Source organism: Podarcis filfolensis, assembly GCF_964270895.1.
Source record: "Podarcis filfolensis genome assembly, chromosome: 16".
NCBI lineage: Eukaryota > Metazoa > Chordata > Lepidosauria > Squamata > Lacertidae > Podarcis > Podarcis filfolensis.
The window spans coordinates 2,629,862-2,648,931 of record NC_139620.1 but is presented as its reverse complement, the minus strand read 5'-3'; the positions used below and the strand labels follow the sequence as shown (position 1 = coordinate 2,648,931).

At 47.1% G+C, this 19,070-nt stretch overlaps 1 protein-coding gene across 3 annotated transcripts in view; it reads right to left on the bottom strand.

The window, feature by feature from the left end:
- Nucleotides 1-232: 232 nt before the first annotated feature.
- The window catches only part of LOC310751694 (semaphorin-7A-like), a 29,125-nt gene continuing 10,287 nt past the window's right edge, over nucleotides 233-19,070 (bottom strand). Inside the window, exons 3-14 of one of the 3 annotated variants that reach the window (XM_083591184.1) lie at nucleotides 18,828-18,890; nucleotides 16,887-16,982; nucleotides 16,268-16,376; nucleotides 14,248-14,346; nucleotides 11,286-11,428; nucleotides 9,310-9,488; nucleotides 8,180-8,288; nucleotides 6,898-7,102; nucleotides 5,894-6,009; nucleotides 5,006-5,178; nucleotides 3,483-3,538; nucleotides 233-2,458 (exon numbers count right to left, since the gene is read on the bottom strand). In XM_083591184.1, the coding sequence (XP_083447310.1) occupies nucleotides 2,121-2,458; nucleotides 3,483-3,538; nucleotides 5,006-5,178; nucleotides 5,894-6,009; nucleotides 6,898-7,102; nucleotides 8,180-8,288; nucleotides 9,310-9,488; nucleotides 11,286-11,428; nucleotides 14,248-14,346; nucleotides 16,268-16,376; nucleotides 16,887-16,982; nucleotides 18,828-18,890 (1,686 nt within the window). In that variant the 3' untranslated portion in view covers nucleotides 233-2,120. The remainder of the gene's footprint in view (nucleotides 2,459-3,482; nucleotides 3,539-5,005; nucleotides 5,179-5,893; nucleotides 6,010-6,897; nucleotides 7,103-8,179; nucleotides 8,289-9,309; nucleotides 9,489-11,285; nucleotides 11,429-14,247; nucleotides 14,347-16,267; nucleotides 16,377-16,886; nucleotides 16,983-18,827; nucleotides 18,891-19,070) is intronic. The other 2 variants (XM_083591186.1, XM_083591185.1) reach the window with 2 other exon arrangements.

Genomic DNA, 19,070 nt, shown 5'->3' with positions numbered 1-19,070 from the left:
ATTTCGCCTACCTCAGACCAACACGGCCACCTACCTGAATATACAAAGCAAATGGTTTTGGAATTAGGGTGTGTGAGCAGGAAATGAGCTCATCAATATTATTAGGACTGTGCCCAACACTTAAAATTCCCATTGCAATTAAAGGTCCCATTCATTTCAATAGGTCTATCCTGAGTATATAGTCTGGCTGGATGCCCAGCGCAGAATAAAAATAAAGAGTTAAAACCACAGCAAGCGTTAAATCAATTTATTTACTCATCAAATCTACAGCCCCCCTTTTTTCTTCCCAAGGTGGCGTTTGTGGTTCTCTCCCCCGTGCAACGACCCTGTGAGGTTGGCACCCCATGTCATGCCCAGTGAACTGCATTCACTGAAGCGTGATTCGAACCTTGGGTCTTTCCTGACGCTCTAACCACTGCACCACCTTGGGAACACAGGAACATTTGTTTGTTTTGTTCAAAAAAACCGTTTTCAAACTTTCTTGACAATATTAAACGCTTTATTTTTTCTGCAAACCGCTTAAGAGGTTCTATTTACAATCAAGCGGCGGATACATTTTGCTAAATAAAATAAATAGCATCTCTGGCGTCTGTCCTAACACCATCGTCCATGCCGTTTTCCCACAGTGAACCGACCAGATCCCAAAAACAGGACTATCCTCGCTCATCTCCCCCATCAACTGGTATTCAGATGCATGGCGCCTCTCAACCTAAAATATGAACCCCACAATAGGAATTGTCCATAAATTGCTCAATCACTTTTTAAAAGCCAATTTTCCCAGTAACTTATGGGCAGAGCAGAGGCGTAGCGTGGAGGGTCTGTGGGGTCTGTCACCCCAGTTGCAATTTTGTGAAGGGGGCGCACCCCCATGCACCCACCCTGGGCATCGCGGGCATACGCTCCGCCGCTGGGGCAGAGGCACAGTTATCTTAGAAGCTTCCTGGTTCCTCTCTTTCAATTCCCAAGTTTTTTTGGGAAAGAGCATGCCGTGATCAACACCACCCAAATGCAGCCTTCGCCCCTCTTGTGTTTGGTTCAGTTCATTATGCATTATGAAACCCAAAACCCCTTCTCCACTTTCAGCTGGTCATCAACCTACGGTTGCGTTCCTTCATAACTGGATCCTTCCTCTCACTCCTTTACAGAACCTTCCCGCTGATTTTTATATATATCTATAAAATGCACTAACTGCATGCACTGTTAGGATTGTAAACATTATATAGGCTGGGCCTTGCACACTGACAAACTGGAAAAAGAAGCTAGGAATCATTGGCGTGAGGGTACGACGGCAAAAAAGCGTCCAACTCTGATCTTTTTGAGATAATCCGCTTCCGGGTGAATTCAAACACACAGGCAGTTGAGTTCTGGCAGATGTTGACAGCTGTTTTGGCATCCAGCTTATGAAGTAAGGCAGAAGTTTGGCCAACATTTGCTCCAAAATGGCAGCCCAGGCCCAGAAGCTGTTTCGCTACATAGAAGTCCCAATTCTTAAGAGTTGGGCATGGAACCCAAATCAGTCCCATGCCTTCTAGCAGTAAAGATTTCACAGACTGTGTAGCTCATGCAACAAGACAAAGCCTTGGGTTATTATGTCCAGAATCTAGAACAGAAATGTAACAATAAAGTGTGGAGTGCATTTCTTTTCATTACTGGAAAATGGTTTGCTTAAAAAAATGAAATAAACTCTGGGTAAACCCTACCCAAGTTGGGAAGGGCCACTGGGAAAACAAAATGGTTTGCGGGGTTGGATTGAGCCAGAGTTTAGTCCAGGATGGTTCAATAAATATTCTTTCATTGCTAATCATACTGGAATGGACAGATCAAACAATCAATGACAAGTCTTGCCTTCCTTGATTCTCCTCTGACTCTCAGCATTTCCTAGTGAAAGGCTATTCTGGAATTAGGAGCCGGGGAATTAATTCTCTTTTTGTGTGTGTGGGATGAAATAGTGGGCTTGGAGAAAGTTGATGGATGATGGAGCCATTTTTGTTGAATTGGGTGCGATTTGCCCAATGCTCAAGAATGGGCAGGTGGGTCGGGATAATTTGGTGCCCCTTGTTTCGTTTTCAAAGACAGACAGACAATTAGTTGGCAGTGTGTGAAGAGATCTGCAGCCTGGTCTATAGCAAGAGAATTGTTATGGTGAGGAACAAGATACCCATAGCCATGACTGCCACGGAGACTTCTGGGATCTGACCACTGTTGAGGGTGACTTTGAAGGCTGTGATTTCTTCTTGGTAACCTTCTTCTCTGGAGGTGCACTTAAAGACCCCCTGGTCCATCGGGGTGCTCTCCCCGAAACGGAGGGTGCAAGACTGTTCGTCCATGGAGCATGGGTACGTCTTGTCATCTTTGACCCAGGTGTAGATGGCGTGGTGAGACCGCAGAGGGCACGGCAGGTAGATGTAGCCAGTGGGATCTACACTCACTTTCTTGAGAGCCTCCTGGGCTAACTTTTCTTCAAGGGTCAACATTTAAAGAGAGAGAAAGAGAAAAAAACAGAGGAGAAACCATGTTTAGGTTTGTTTGCAGGTTCAACTAAGGCTCTTCCTCCAGAAGGCCCTCAGAAAGTTGATCTGAAAGGAAGGCAGCTTTCAGTTGGATAAAGGTTCTCAACCCCTGTTCTAGAGAATTGGCACCCATGTAGAACGTCACTTATCATCAAGACATTTAACAGAAACCAAGCCTCGCATCACTTAAGGCCAATGGGCTTGCACTGAAACAGCAGTTTATTCCATTTCCCCATTATATCTGAGCTTTCATGTGATGTAAAAGCCACTTAATGGAAACCTAATGGAATATAGCACGTGCTCAGCATTCATTTCCTTGTTTTCTAATTCCAGAAAAAGCTCATTTTGCAACCCACTGGACCCAGAAGATTGCAGGAGTAAAGTGACCAAATGTGGGGCAGTATGTTAGCACTCAGTTCTTTCCTGAGGTTTCCATGGAGAAACAGAAAGGATGCAAGTGTAATAGTGTTGTTCAGTGGCATTCATTGTATCATATCACACCCACTGGTGTGAATGCAATTTAGCATGAAATGCTGGTATATTGGTCAATAAGCCACGGTTCCATAACGCAACAGGTACTGTGTAGAATCACAGAACTGCAGAGTTGAAAGAAACCTGAAGTGTCGTTTAGTCCAACACCTGAATGCTCTGCAAAAGGAACATTAGAAAATGGGACACAAGCACTAGCATTGTAATCAGGAAAACTAATGCAGTATTCTCTCCCTCTGAATACAGCCTAGGCCTAGTCCTGCCCTTTGGAATCAGCAGCAGACAGAAGTCTTTGGTAGTTAATTGTTTCAGTACTTGGCCCAATCAAACCTGTGCTGGAATTATCTGAGGGTTCAGGGAGATGAGGGTTGGAAAAAGAAACCCATACTTTTCATTTCCCCATCACCTGTGACCCTTAAAGACAATCTAACCCAGCCGTTTGCATCCACAGGCCTAAAAGGTTTCTATGCTGCATCGTCTTACCTTCAGCGTTTTCACACATGGAAGCTGTGCTCGATGAGTCTAGGTTCTGAAGCAAGCTGTTGAAGGAAACATACAGGTGTAAGAAGAGCCCAGCTGGAACAAACTAATGGGTTGGACTGGGTCCCAGAGAGTCAGCTATGTTAGTCAAAAAACAACGCTTTGAATGCATGATAAACATGCAAGACTAGGGACTCAGCTACACTGGCAAAGAAAAAATGCTTTATATATTTTGTTTATGCATTCTAACACTGTGACGCCAGATGGCGCTGTGGAGTTCTGTTTTTGCCAACCTGATTTCTCATACAAAGTTTGCAATGCGTTTAACTAAAACAGTTCTTTGATGTGTTTAGATCTAGCCCTGATGGTGCTGGAGAGCATATATATATATATATATATATATATATATATATATACACACACACATACATATATATATATACACACACACACACACACACATATATATATATATATATATATATATATATATATATATATAACATAGCGTTTCCCCTCCTTTTGTTTTACTGGTTTAATTTTGGATGTATTTATAGCAGGTTTTTCCTGTGTGTAGATCCACCCCAACTCTACAATTCTATGATTTCTATTATCCTGTTCCCCACAGTGGCCAAAGAGATGTTTCAAAGAAGTATAAAAGCAGCACATGAGGGCGACAGCTCCACCCTTGTGTTTTGGGGTTTCCTTAGTCCCAAGCACTAGGTACTCAGAGGTGCAAATGGACCAGCAGTTAGAATGGATAAATATGTCAATTTTGTTTTCATATCTCCCTTTTCCACGCCGTAGTTCAGCTCTCCACATTTCCATATCAGCTTGTGCTTTTCTTAAAAAAAGTCCTCATGAAAATTTAGCAGGGTTCCAGTGCAAATTCTTCCTAATGTACACGTTTTTGGGATGCAATTTTGCCAAACACCCTTGCAAACACCCTCCCCACCTTCCACTAGTCTGGAGGGGCCATCAGTTTCAATAGATCAACTTTGAGTATCACTTAATTGGATGCAGGTAAAGGTAACGGTAAAGGTAAAGGGACCCCTGACCATTAGGTCCAGTCGTGGCCGACTCTGGGGTTGCCGCGCTCATCTCGCTTATTAGCCGAGGCAGCCGGCGTACAGCTTCCGGGTCATGTGGCCAGCATGACTAAGCCGCTTCTGGCGAACCAGAGCAGCGCACGGAAATGCTGTTTACCTTCCCGCCAGAGCGGTACCTATTTATCTACTTGCACTTTGACGTGCTTTCGAACTGCTAGGTGGGCAGGAGCAAGGACCGAGCAACGGGAGCTCACCCCGTCGCAGGGATTCGAACCACCGACCTTCCGATCGGCAAGCCCTAGGCTCTGTGGTTTAACCCACAGCGCCACCCGCGTCCAATTGGATACAACGTCACAGGAAAATGAGGCAATTAGACTGAAGCAACATGCGAAGTATGGGGAGGAGGTGCTTTGGAAAGTTGATTTATCAGGATCAGCCACCCCAAATTTCCTTTCCCCTTTTGATTCTGGGCCAGACCTGCCAGTGGAGTTACTGTCCTGGGAGACAATGGAGCAGGTCTTCTGTTCCCCGTCCCACCCACAATATGGGTCACGGGCCAGGATACACTTCCAGCAGTTTTCCTTGTACTGGTCGCAGTCGGCCAACAGCAGGCGCACCACCTCGAACTCGGTGCTGGCGTACAGGTGGCCCTGCCGGAGAGAAGATGGATTAATAATAATAATAATAATAAATTTTATTTATATCCCGCCCTCCCCAGCCGAAGCCGGGCTCAGAGCGGCTAACATCAAATGTATAACACATTAACATAAAATCAGACAATCAATTAAAATACATCCTCAAATCAGATCAGGATCAGAATAAAATCCAATCAGATGGCAACCCGTAGATTAGGGTTGGGGACCTTAAATGCTCACCAGGCCCAACTGTTTGTGCTGAACTTATATGGGCCTGTGAGAAAAATTGGGAGGCCACTTTCATGCAAGTTCTTATGAAAGGGGAGAGGGAGTCAGACCGGACCCCGACCAAAGGCCTGGCAGAACAGCTCCATCTTGCAGGCCCTGCGGAAAGATGTCAAGTCCCGCAGGGCCCTAGTCTCTTGTGACAGAGTGTTCCACCAGATTGGAGCCACAGCCGAAAAGGCCCTGGCTCTAGTTGAGGCCAGCCTAACCTGCCAAGGGCGGGAGAAAGGAAGGAAAAAGAGCTGTCTGAAGGGGACCCCACCCATTGCAAGGAAGAGAGGACCATAAGATGTCCCCCTAGTTTGGGAAACTAAGATGGATCACTGAGAAAGGGATTTTTTAAATTTTCTTTTTTTGGAAAAAGCAACCCTGCCTGGCTGTTCTTTTAGGAGGGGAGAAAACATTCTTGCACTTGCCCAACTATGCCGTTTATATGCACTCTTACCGAATCGTCGTCCAAGATCATAGAAGAAACAGGGGCTTCCTTCTTGAAGGGACTCAGCTCAGCAACAATCACCGTCTGGTCTGTGCTTCTCAGCACCTTGTGGATCTTCCCTTTTGCTGCGGCACCGAGAGAAGGAGAGGCGAAGTTGTGTTCATGGGAAGCTGCCTTAAATATTGAGTCAGATCATTGGTCCATCTACCTCAGTCCTGTCTACATTGATCATTAGTGTGGCCCTCTGCGGATTCCAGCCAGGAATTTCTCCCTGCCTTACCTGGAAATGCCAGGGATTGAATTTCGGACCTTAACACGTCAGGCGCTGCGACACGGAGAGTTGTCGATTTTCCTCTTCCTCCGCATTAGACCACATTCACTCTGTGCATTTAAAGCACTGCAATACTGTACAGTGGTACCTCAGGTTAAGTACTTAATTCGTTCCGGAGGTCTGTTCTTAACCTGAAACTGTTCTTAACCTGAAGCACCACTTTAGCTAATGGGGCCTCCCGCTGCCGCCGCACCGCCGGAGCACAATTTCTGTTCTCATCCTGAAGCAAAGTTCTTAAACTGAAGCACTATTTCTGGGTTAGTGGAGTCTGTAACCTGAAGCGTCTGTAACCTGAAGCGTATGTAACCCGAGGTACCACTGTATAAGGGCAGGCACACTTTTGTTCTGGGTTCCTCCTCCTCCCTCCTTCGTGTGGTGAGTGAGGACCCTGTTGCAACAGATCAATAAAGATCAGGCTTACGAGCTGCTTTGCTTCTCAATATTCTCTGGTTGGCCTCTGTTATCTTCTCCTACCAATAGGGAACCTACGTAAGGACTCTGTATGGGCTCTTGGGTACCCCATAAGGGGAAAAGGGGCAGATTTTTGTTTGCAACACCTCATAAGGGAAAGGGAGAAGTTTTTTCTTATAGCACGATGATCCCCACGGACAAGCCGTTCCACAGAGCAAGAGTGTGGTGCCGGAAGGCTGGTCTCCCCTCCGTGGCCACCAGCCAAGCTCACCTGTTCCCAGGAAGAGGACATCGCGGGAGATGCCGGCAGCATCCTGCACGCTATCCACCACCACCTGGGTGTACGTGTCGTTGTTCTGGAGGATGTAGAGGGGGTGCTCTTCATCCGGGTAGATGACCGAGTCGATTTCGGGGTGGTCCTTAATGAAGGTCAGGGTAGATTTGGGCAACGGAGGGTGACCATCTGGTGGCACACACTGAGCAGGAGGAGAGAAAGGTAGACGGGGATAAGTCAGCGCATGTGTAGGAGAAATGAACATTTTGTACAAAAATAAATAAATAAAGATTCCTGCTTTTTGGTTGTTTATCTTTATTAAAGATTTTCTCGATTTACAAAAGTGTGTGCAATGTCCCTCTCTGGTATTTTTCCCCCCATGTAACATTTTTTACAAATCAGTTTCTTTTGTGGAGACTTTAGGAAGAAAAGGGGGAAAGATGGGTGGGGTCGGGGTCGGGTGGCGATGCTTCTATTTTACGTACTATATGTGGGGTTTGGTGTCAGCGTTGCTTGTGCAGCTTCTCTGCTGTTCACTTGTGTTCCTTTGGTGGTGAGAGAGGTTGGGGTTGGACAAAGTGTGGCTGTTCATTTGTGGTTGGCTGTGGTGGTCTTTGTTTTCGTGTGTGAGTGGGGTGGGTGGGTGTTTTGGATCAGGTTAGCCATATTGATTTGTATGCTGTTGGTGGATTCTTGTCGTTGTCTTGTTGGGCTGTGTATGTGATAAAGGGGAGCCATACCGGGGTGAAGGCGTCTTCTTCTATTTGTCCCCGTGTCAGTTTCAGTTTATCGGTTAATTTTTCTAGTAAGGCTGTTTCCCATACTATTTGGTACCATTGGTCCATGCTTACTCCTGACAGGTCTCTCCAGTGTCTGGCTATGATGTTTCTGGCTGCTGAAAGTAGGTGGTGTTATGTACTGAAGTTCTCACCCTGGGCCAGCAGGGGGATACGGTAGATAGTTTTCACTCAGGTCCACATATGCAAATAAGGGATTGAAAGTGACGTTCGGTGATTGGATAGTTACAGAAAATGGTTACTGTTGCGTTCTAGTGGAGCTCTATATAAGCAGGCTGGCTGAACCCTTCAGTTCAGTTCTGTTCTGGCCTGTGAATAAACAAGAGCTGTTTGAAGAATCGCTGTGTCGTCTGATATGTTCACCCACAACTTAACATGTGGGTTATGAGTTCTTTGTGGTGCAATTGGACATTATAGTCTTGGAAGATGTTTAGTAAGGTTCCTGCTTTTTAAAAAACCCAGAGGGCCAGTCATGACCTTACCATGCCGGGTCTGGGCACAGGGATGGGGCCGGTGACCCCTTTGAACTTCGAAGTCTTGAAAACGTTGCTGATCCGGTTCATCGAGTACGAACAGACAGCAGATGAACCCCTAAAGGGGGAAAAACCAAAAACACTGGTATGATGTCAGTCTTACAGCCGACTGACCATTCCAGGAAGCACAAAATCACAAACTGAAAATCGGCTTTTCTCTGCAGTGAATACTCCTAGCACGTTTGTGAATGGATGCGACGAAGACATTTTGTCAAAAGCAGCTTCTGACATAGATGCTGCTGGCTGAAGCACAACAGTGGAAATGGCATTAAAAAACCAGACTCAATTATTGTGGCATTAAAAGAAATCTGGAATTTATTTATTTCAGGAAAAAGTAGCACACAAATTATGGGTCTCTAAAGGACAGGAAGATTCAGGCCATTTTTACCCAGTTGTGGTGGTATTTTATTCCGTATAGTTTAGTTTCAGATGTACAGGTGTATGCTGGCTACGGAAATATGGATGTCATGATTTTAGATTGGGTGTTATCATTCAATATGTTTAGGTTTTGCATGCCCTTGCCTTTATTATCATCATCTTCATCATCATCATTTTTAATTTGTATGCTGCCTTTCTATCTTACAATACTCAAGGCGGTTTGCAAGCTGAAGAAACAAACATCTTATAACAAGTTATAACAAGTTAGATGTATTATTGAATTTTTTATTACCTGTCTTCCTGGCTTTATAAGGGAACTTTGCCAACTCTGTTGCACAGGCTCTCGGAGGGTAGAAACCTTATACAGTGGTTCCTCTGGTTGCGAACAGGATCCGTTCTGGAGGCCCGTTCGCAACACGAAAAGAGCGCAACCTGCAGCGGCACGTCTGCACACGCGCGGGTTGTGATTCAACGCTTCTGTGCATGCGCGTGATGTCATTTTGTGCATCTGCGCACACGTGAGTGGTGAAACCTGGACGTAACCCTTTCCAGTACTTCTGGGTCGCCGTGGGATGTAACCCAAAAAAACGTAACATGAAGCGGACGTAACATGAGGTATGACTGTAGTGCACTTAATGCGACTAAGATAGGCTGGCCTTGATATGGGAGCTGGGTTGAATCCTGCCCTGCCCTTAACTCACCACGCACTGGAGAAGACGCCGTACAGCACCGTCTCGCCCTTGCCGCCCTCTTTCCTGGAGACGAAGGCGTCCTGGAGGCGGTGGAAGCGCATGGGCTCGGTGGGGTGTCCACACACCAGCCTCGCCTTGAGGAAGGTGCTCCAGGAATCCGCCATGACAGGCCTGCCGCCTTGGTCCACCTGGAAGGGCAGAAGACCTGATGTCATGGGTGGGCTGGATGCATCCAGAGGAGAGGAGGGAGGCACCAGCTGGAGAAGAAAGAGCTCAGGGAGTGGTGGTGGAACAACAACGGGTGGTCACAGGGAGCAGACTAGGAGGAGGTGGACGAGGTAACAGGGTTTGGTGAGCAGGAGGAGGCTGTGGCAGAGAGCAGCCCAGACTCCGAGGCAGAAGCGGAGGCTGGAGGGGAGTGGGGCCAGGAGACAGAGAGGAGCCCAGCTGGTGAAGAAGCAAGGGCAGACCCTCCAAGTGTCTCTATCTTCCAGGGACAGTCCGGGATTTACAGAATCCTGGTTTCTGATTTGATCCTGTAATGTCCCGTTTTTCCTTAGGAAATGCCTATTTTCATTGGAGAGATGTTGGAGGCTATGGAATAGGACGTCTCTATTTTCATTGGAGAAATGTTGGAGGGTATGGAATAAGACATCCCTATTTTCATCGGAGAAATGTTGTAAGGTATGGAAGAGGAAATAATAATAATAATAATAATAATAATAATAATAATAATAATAATAATATATTTATACCCCGCCCACCTGGCTGAGTTTCCCCAGCCACTCTGGGCGGCTCCCAATCGAGTGTTAAAAAAAAATACAGCATTAGATATTAAAAACCTCCCTAAACAGGGCTGCCTTCAGATGTCTTTTAAAAATAGGTTAGCTGCTTATTTCCTTGACATCTGATGGGAGGGCGTTCCACAGGGCGGGCGCCACCACCGAGAAGACCCTCTGTTTGGTTCCCTGTTTTCATCAGAGAAATGTTGGAGAGTATGGAAAAGACTGTCCCCATTTTCATCAGAAAAATGCTGGAGGGTACAGAATAGAATGTCCCTATTTTCATCAGATAAATGTTGGAGGGTATGGATGAGGATGTCCCTATTTTCACCAGAGAAATGCTGAAGGGTACGGAATAGAATGTCTCCATTTTCATCGGAGAAATGTTTGGAGGGTATGCCAAGGACTCTCCCCCTCCTGCTGTGACCAGTTCTCCCAGAAGAGGGATGAAGTGGAGCAGAGACAGACAAGGCAAGGAAGTCTCAGATTGCTTGAGAAGGACCCAGGGGTAGGAACAGACTTATGCAATTGTGGGAAGGCAGGGATCTTTACTTGGGACGCGGGTGGCGCTGTGGTCTAAACCACTGAGCCTAGGGCTTGCCGATCGAAAGGTCGGCGGTTCGAATCCCTGCGACGGGGTGAGCTCCCGTTGCTCGGTCCCTGCTCCTGCCCACCTAGCAATTCGAAAGCACGTCAAAGTGCAAGTAGATAAATAGGTACCGCTCCGGCGGGAAGGTAAACGGCGTTTCCGTGCGCTGCTCTGGTTCGCCAGAAGCGGCTTAGTCATGCTGGCCACATGACCTGGAAAAACTGTGGACAAACACCAGCTCCCTCGGCCAGTAAAGCGAGATGAGCGCAGCAACCCCAGAGTCGTCCGCGACTGGACTTTACTGTCAGGGGTCCTTTACCTTTACCTTTTAGGGACCTTTAGTCCTCGCAACTGCCTCATAGGGGCAAGTTCTACTGTGACAAGTTGCTGTGCTCACTAGGCCTCGCTTCCTGAGCTGTCTTGTCTCTGAATAAAGAGCTTCACTGACTCCTTGAGTTATTACTGACCTGCTCTCGGCACACGTCTAAGCGGCCTTCCGGGTGCTCCTGGGACTACAACTCCCCCAAGCCCCTGCCCACGGGCCGTGTAACTTTGTCCCCGCCCCATCCCTCCACATGGAAACCTCTTCCCAGACGTCGCTGCCTCGCTCTAACCTTGCAGACACGCCCGAGCCCAGCTTTGTAAGGCTCCTCGTCCAGCCCGGCCGACTGGTTGACCTCATTGTAGAAGAAGAAGATTTCGTCTTTGCTCTGGTCCTTCTCCGCCAGCAGGGCGGCGCCAACAAACTCCGCTCCTGCTGGGGCGGGAGAGAATTGAAATGGTACGGCTGGTATTTAAGACCTGTGCTCGGGAAAAACAAACACAAGAGGAGCCCTTCTCAAGGGATAGACTGGATCTACACATGGAGGCCCCATTATTGCAGCCAACCGCTGATGGGCAGCCGTGTATTGCGAGCGATTATTCCTGTTGACCATGTATCTAACCAGATTCCAAAAGTCCTCTGCAAGCTCTCCGTTCATAAGCAAGAGCAATCACCACAGTGGTACCTTGGTTTGCAAACAGTCTGGTTTGCGTATGTTTTGGATTACAAACACGTCAAACCTGGAAGTGCATGTCCCGGTTTGCAAACTTTTTTTGGATCACAACCCTTTTTTTTTTTGGATTACGAACAATTTTTTTGGGGACGCCCCATTGGCGAAAGCGCGCCTTGGGTTACTGTTATGGACTGAAGTTCTCACCCTGGGCCAGCAGGGGGATACTGTAGATAGTTCAGGTCCACATATGCAAATAAGGGATTGAAAGTGACGTTTAGTGATTGGATAGTTACAGAAAATGGTTACTGTTGCGTTGTAGTGGAGCTCTATATAAGCAGGCTGGCTGAACCCTTCAGTTCAGTTCTGTCCTGGCCTGTGAATAAACAAGAGCTGTTTTAGAATTGCTGCGTTGTCTGATATGTTCACCCACAACTTAACAGTTACAACCTGTTTTGGTTTACAAATGGACCTCCGGAATGGATTATGGTTGTAAACCAAGGTACCCCTGTACTTCCCCTAAGAGCCAGTGGGACAGGAAGGAACAGACTAGCAAAAAGGAGGTGTTAGGAAGAGAGACAGAGAGATGGGAAAAGGGTGGTACCATTCATGTTTGTCCTTGGGCCTGTGGACCAGGACCAGTGGCGTAGCGTGGGTTGTCAGCATCCGGGGCAAGGCAAGTAATTTGCGCCCCCTAACCCGTGGATTTGCGCCCCCTAACCGTGGATTTGCGCCCCCTAACCCTAACCCCGAGATGTTGCGCCCGGTGCGGCCGGCCCCCCCTGCACCCCCCACGCTACGCCACTGACCAGGACATATACCTGCAAACAAATGTGGTTCTCAAAATGGCGGGGGAAGAAGCATTTCAGAGGAGAGCTGCAAAGACATTAGCTTTATGAGCAATCACGGCCGATGGCTGATGTAGGTGCCTTTCCCCCATTGATGGGGCTGAAATAAAAAAATTAAGGTCTTATATATATAAGAAACGTTCATAAATGTACCAAGCAAACATGTACATAAATATATAAACCACATGTCTGAAGCAGCACAGGAAAAGAGCCCTGAAACCATTTTGATTCCCAAACTGACCAAATGTTTTCTCTGCAAGGTCAAAGGCAAATGGAAAAACCTCCCCATTGTCTTTTCCTTCACAAATCCTGTCTGAAGGGTTTGTCTGTGTATGAATAGGGTGAGCCTATGACTTGGCTCAGGAACTAAGTATTTATCATTACAAAAGACTGGCCAGGCTCCCCAGGGTATCCAATCAAGTGACCATTAACAGGTAACCTGCCAGACGAGATAAACAACGCACTCAGATTTCTGTTGTAGACTGCCCTTTCTGTGATGTAGGTATGATGTTTCTGGTGGAGGGGGTGGTCTTGAGCTCCAGTGCGGGCAATTTAAAATGTCTCTATAAGGGCAGGCACACCTGGGTTCTGGATCCTTCTCCTTCTCCTTCTCCTGCATGTGAGGGGAGCACCCTGTTGCAACAGATCAATAAAGATCAGGCTTACTAGCTGCTTTAGGGACGCGGGTGGCGCTGTGGGTAAAAGCCTCAGCGCCTAGGACTTGCCAATCGAAAGGTCGGGGGTTCGAATCCCCGCGGTGGGGTGCGCTCCCGTCGCTCGGTCCCAGCGCCTGCCAACCTAGCAGTTCGAAAGCACCCCCGGGTGCAAGTAGATAAATAGGGCCCGCTTACCAGTGGGAAGGTAAATGGCATTCCGTGTGCTGCGCTGGCTCGCCAGATGCAGCTGGCCACGTGACCCGGAAGTGTCCGCGGACAGCGCTGGCTCCCGGCCTCTAGAGTGAGATGAGCACACAACCCTAGAGTCTGGCAAGACTGGCCCGTACGGGCAGGGGTACCTTTACCTTTACCTTTACTAGCTGCTTTGCTTCTCAATATTTTCTGGTTGGCCTCTGTTATTTTCTCCAACCGATGGAGAACCTGCAAAGGACTCTACAAGGGCTCTTGTGTTCCCCATAAGGGAATAAGGGCAGATTTTTGTTTATTACAGGGTGGTTGATGGGTGCCATTTTGTGGCCATGCCCATTTCCTGCCCTCTTAAACAGGGCAGCCGTTTTGTGCTACGTCGAGACTCCACGGCAACCATTTTGTGTTTTGCACTCGCAGCACTTCCTCAGAATTACAAAAGGCCAGAGACCCCAATGGTGTTTTCCTTAACCACTCCCAGCCTTTGTTACTTGCAGACGATGTTCTATTTATTTTAATGTATTTATTTCACGGGTTTTCCATACCGCCCAATGACCCGAAACCTCCGAGCCGTTTCTCTAAAATATTCCTAAAAATGCCAGTGAAAGCAACTGTTCAAAAACAAGCCATTTGACGCGTATGGCATCTCCTGTGCAGAAGAGTTGTGAGAACTATAGTTTGCCCCTCACAGAGCTATGCTTCCCGGCACCCTTAACATACTACAGTTCCCAGAATTCTTTGGGGGAAGTCACATGCTTTAAATGCATGGTCTGTAAGCTGCCCCTGGTTGATCCAAAACCAACAAAAATATAAATGAAAACCAGGAGTTTTAAGACATATACAAAGGGATGGAAGAGAGAGAGAGGTTCTTACGGGGCAGCCAGCTGTTTTCTGTCTTCAGCCCCTTCTTCTTCCCATAGCTTCTCTGGATGCTGCTTTTTTCTCCAGACAATGCAGAATAAAGGTTGTCTTCTGAAATTGGAACATGCCGGGGAAGAAAAAAATGTGAGTCGCCCATTGCAAACTTCGAAATTATGAGAGCCGAAACCTACACTGCCTTCTTCCTGACTCCCAGTGCCTGTGATCACACTAACAAACTTACATATTTCTTCCACCATGAGGGCTAGAATTTTATATCAGTGCAATTGACTCCATGAAGAATTAGTGGGACGGACAAGAGCCCTTTGTATAGTGTCGGATTTACATATGAGCTAAACAAGCTATAGCTTAGGGCCCCACTCTCTTGGGAGCCAGTGTGGTGTAGTGGTTAAGAGCGGTAGACTCGTAATCTGGTGAACCGGGTTCGCTTCCCCGCTCCTCCACATGCAGCTGCTGGGTGACCTTCGGCCAGTCACACTTCTCTGAAGTCTCAGCCTCACTCACCTCACAGAGTGTTTGTTGTGGGAGAGGAAGGGAAAAGAGATTGTTAGCCGCTTTGAGACTCCTTAAAGGTAAAGGGACCCCTGACCATTAGGTCCAGTCGCGAACGACTCTGGGGTTGTGGCGCTCATCTTGCTTTCCTAGCCGAGGGAGCCGGCGTACAGCTTTCGGGTCATGTGGCCAGCATGACTAAGCCGCTTCTGGCGAACCAGAGCAGCGCACGGAAACGCCATTTACCTTCCTGCAGGAGTGGTACCTATTTATCTACTTGCACTTTGACATGCTTTTGAACTGTTAGGTTGGCAGGAGCAGGGACTGAGCAATGGGAGCTAACCTAGTCGCGGGGATTCGAACCGCCAACCTTCTGATCGGCAAGTCCTAGGCTTTGTGGTTTAACCCACAGCGCCACCCGCAACCCTTGGGACTCCTTAGGGTAGTGATAAAGCGGGAAATCAGATCCAAACTCTTCTTCTTCTCTTCTTGGGGGCCCCCAAAAATTTAAAGGAAAAAACACACCTGGATGTACATTTCCAAAATATAAGATAAAAAGCAAATAAAATAAAACCTACATACAGCAACAGTGTTTTGTATTGTGTAGGCTCCTGTGATGTAAGTCATGGGCCCTGCCTGCTAGCCTGCTCCCTAAATATCACTGGTTTGCTCCTTTCTGTTTATAGGGTGCCTACATTCTGCATGGACTGGTTGCAGGGCCACATGCGCAAATGGCTTGAGGTACCTATTAGGTCCATCAATTACCATATACAGTGGTACCTCTGGACGTGAACGGGATCTGTTCCGGAGCCCCATTCGCATCCAGAAGCGAACGCAACCCGCGTCTGCTCTTGCACAGGTCGCGATTTGCCGCTTCCGCGCATGCGCGTGATGTCATTTTGACCGTCTGCGCATGCGCGAGTGGCGAAACCCGGAAGTAACACGCTCCATTACTTCCAGGTCGCCGCGGCGCGCAACCCGAAAATACTTATCCCGAAGCTACTTCAACCTGAGGTATGACTGTAGCATATATTCAACACAAAAAAAAAAACAGCGACAATTGGTTGTTGACAAAGGACAGCTGGACATATAAAGGGCCCCATTACCTTCGGTAGCTTAGGGCCTCATCAAACCTAAATCTGGCCCTGCCTTTGTGAACCAAGACTGTTATGTACTGAAGTTCTCACCCTGGGCCAGAAGGGGGATACTGTAGATAGTTTTCACTCAGGTCCACATATGCAAATAAGGGATCAAAAGTGACGTTCAGTGATTGGATAGTTACAGAAAATGGTTACTGTTGCGTTCTAGTGGAGCTCTATATAAGCAGGCTGGCTGAACCCTTCAGTTCAGTTCTGTTCTGGCCTGTGAATAAACAAGAGCTGTTTGAAGAATCGCTGTGTCGTCTGATATGTTCACCCACAACTTAACAAAGACATTTTGCCGTTTGAACATTTGAAACCCAAAATCTGAGCAGAACAAAACCAGCCAGGGAGACCCCTCTGTGCCTTTCCTTACTCCGTACCTACAGTGATGACCACGGCGTTCTGGGATGGTGATGCTGGTGAGATGTTTTCCCCTGAAGCGGTGATATTCCGGCCTTGCTTGTCCGTTTGGAAGGTTGTGGTGTTGACCTTGGAGTAAAGAGACAAAAAAGAAAAATGAATGCATTTTAACATATCAACTGAACTCGTGGCCTCTTGATTTTCATGTTCCTTCCTGCCACGTTTTTTAAAAATTGTTTTTACAGATAATTTCATTGCTTTATTCTTTTTTAAACTGCTCTGAGGGTAGATTTCCCCACCTCGAATCAAACAACATATACCGTATTTTTTGCTCTATAATACTCACTTTTTCCCTCCTAAAAAGAAAGGGGAAATATGGAGCGAATGCAGGCTGCGCTGCTATCCCAGAAGCCAGAACAGCAAGAGGGATTGCTGCTTTCACTGTGCAGCGATCCCTTCTTGCTGTTCTGGCTTCTGAGATTCAGAATATTTTTTTTCTTGTTTTCCTCCTCCAAAAACTAGGTGTGTCTTGTGGTCTGGTGCGTCTTATAGAGCGAAAAATACGGTAATTTTTATGAAATGAAAATAGGCAAAACACCTGCAGATTCCATCCACCACTCTGATATTTCTCAAGCTCACCAGAAACCAGCACTTCGGAGAAGCCGCGTTGGTTCCACAGACCATCATTTTGTTGTCCAGTTTCTCAATCACTTGGATGAAATTGTCACAGTCCTCCTATGAGGAAAGGTGATGGGGAGGGGAGAGGAAAAACACAGAAGCATATTTATTTATTTTAACATTTATGACCTACACTTCCATGGCATCTGGAAACTGCAATTAATCCAGAATGCGGCAACTAGACTGGTGACTGGGAGCGGCTGCCGAGACCACATAACACCAGCCCTGAGAGATCTGCATTGGCTCCCAGTACGTTTCTGAGCAGAATTCAAAGGGTTGGTGCTGACCTTGAAAGCCCTAAATGGCCTCGGTCCAGCATATCTGAAGGAGCTTCTCCACCCCCATCGTTCTGCCCGGACACTGAGGTCCAGCTCCGAGGGCCTTCTGGCGGTTCCCTCCCTGCGAGAAGCCAAATTACAGGGAACCAGGCAGAGGGCCTTCTTGGTAGTGGCGCCCACCCTGTGGAATGCCCTCCCACCAGAAGTGAAGGAAATAAGCAGCTATCCTATCTTTAAAAGACATCTGAAGGCAGTCCTGCTTAGGGAAGTTTTTAATATTTAATGCTGTATTGTTTTTAACACTTGATTGGGAGCCGCCCAGAGTGGCTGGGGAAACTCAGCCAGATGGGCGGAGTATAAATAAATAAATAAATAATAATAATAATAATAATAATAATTATTATTATTATTATTATTATTATTATTATTATTATTATCCTTCAAGATGGCTTCAATATAATCAATCCATCGATATTTGTAAAACAACAACAGCAACACTACAAACCACAATAAAAGCAGCAATGTATATTTGTTAGAGTAGGGGACAGTTCTACTCTGTTAAAAAGTGATCTGTGCTCCAGTGTGAATTTTAAAATTGCCGCTGTTCCTCTTGGGGGGAAGTTGTAGGGAAATACCTTTGTTCCTCAAGCCACCACCCCCTTGCCATTGATAACCTCATGCTGCTGGAAAACATGAGTTTGCATTTTGCATATGCACACACACATTTGAAATATTTACATTTAACATTTTCAGTGCAATAAATGCATTTTTTAAAATAAAAAAACAGGGGAGGGGGATACAGAAAACAGAGAAGAAATAAAGGTATATATACGGTATATATGGGTGTGTGTGTAAAATAATATATTTCTAGAGAGCATGAGTTGATTAACCATGCCCTCCTTGCCACTGGGGGGCGCCAACTGTTTACCGTATTTTTTGCTCTATAGGACTCACTTTTTCCCTCCTAAAAAGTAAGGGGAAATGTGTGTGCATCTTATGGAGCGAATGCAGGCTGCACAGCTATCCCAGAAGCCAGAACAGCAAGAGGGATTGCTGCTTTCACTGCGCAGCGATCCCTCTTGCTGTTCTGGCTTATGAGATTCAGAATATTTTTTTTCTTGTTTTCCTCCTCCAAAAACTAGGTGCGTCTTGTGGTCTGGTGCGTCTTATAGAGCGAAAAACACGGTGATTTAATGCAGCCTTTCTAGCCCTAAGGGTTGGGTGGGTTATACAGCAAAATGCATCCCAAAAACAGACGCCCAAATTGGCTGCGGAGGTGCTGATCCCAGGAGATTTACACAATGGTCTGTGCCAGCTGTTGGCTTAACATCTGTGAAGGGTCCTCAACAAACATGGAGGCTGGGAGTTCTGTCAGGGTGGCCCCTAAAAGATGCATTGCGCAGACTGAGACCCGAGTCAGCGGTAGCTTAATTCGGCCAGCTGGGATCCTATTGGCTCCTTGCATCGTCACGTGATCCCTGCTGGCGCTGCGGTACCCCCTCCAGCCACTGGCGGCGCTGCAGCACAAGTGGGGCAGGAAGTTGAGACACGCCCCCCACCATTGTCCCCTCTTACTTAGGAAACATTTTGTAGTTCACTGATCCAGGTCCCCACAACTCCTTACCCACGCTGCTCTGGGCTTGCTTTTACAGTCCTTTTCTGCCTTCTCATCAGCCTTCAGGGGGACCTGGAGCAAGGAGAGAGACCCTGGTGAGGAAACTGGGGGGCACCAACCCTATGCCCCCCCGCGAAAACTAGGAGGCTATTTCGCTCCACGCTGGTCCCGGGATGCAGCTCACAAGAAAGAGGACATCAGGATAGGAACCCAGGAATTTGCCTTCTACTGAGCCGGACGTTTTCTCAGACT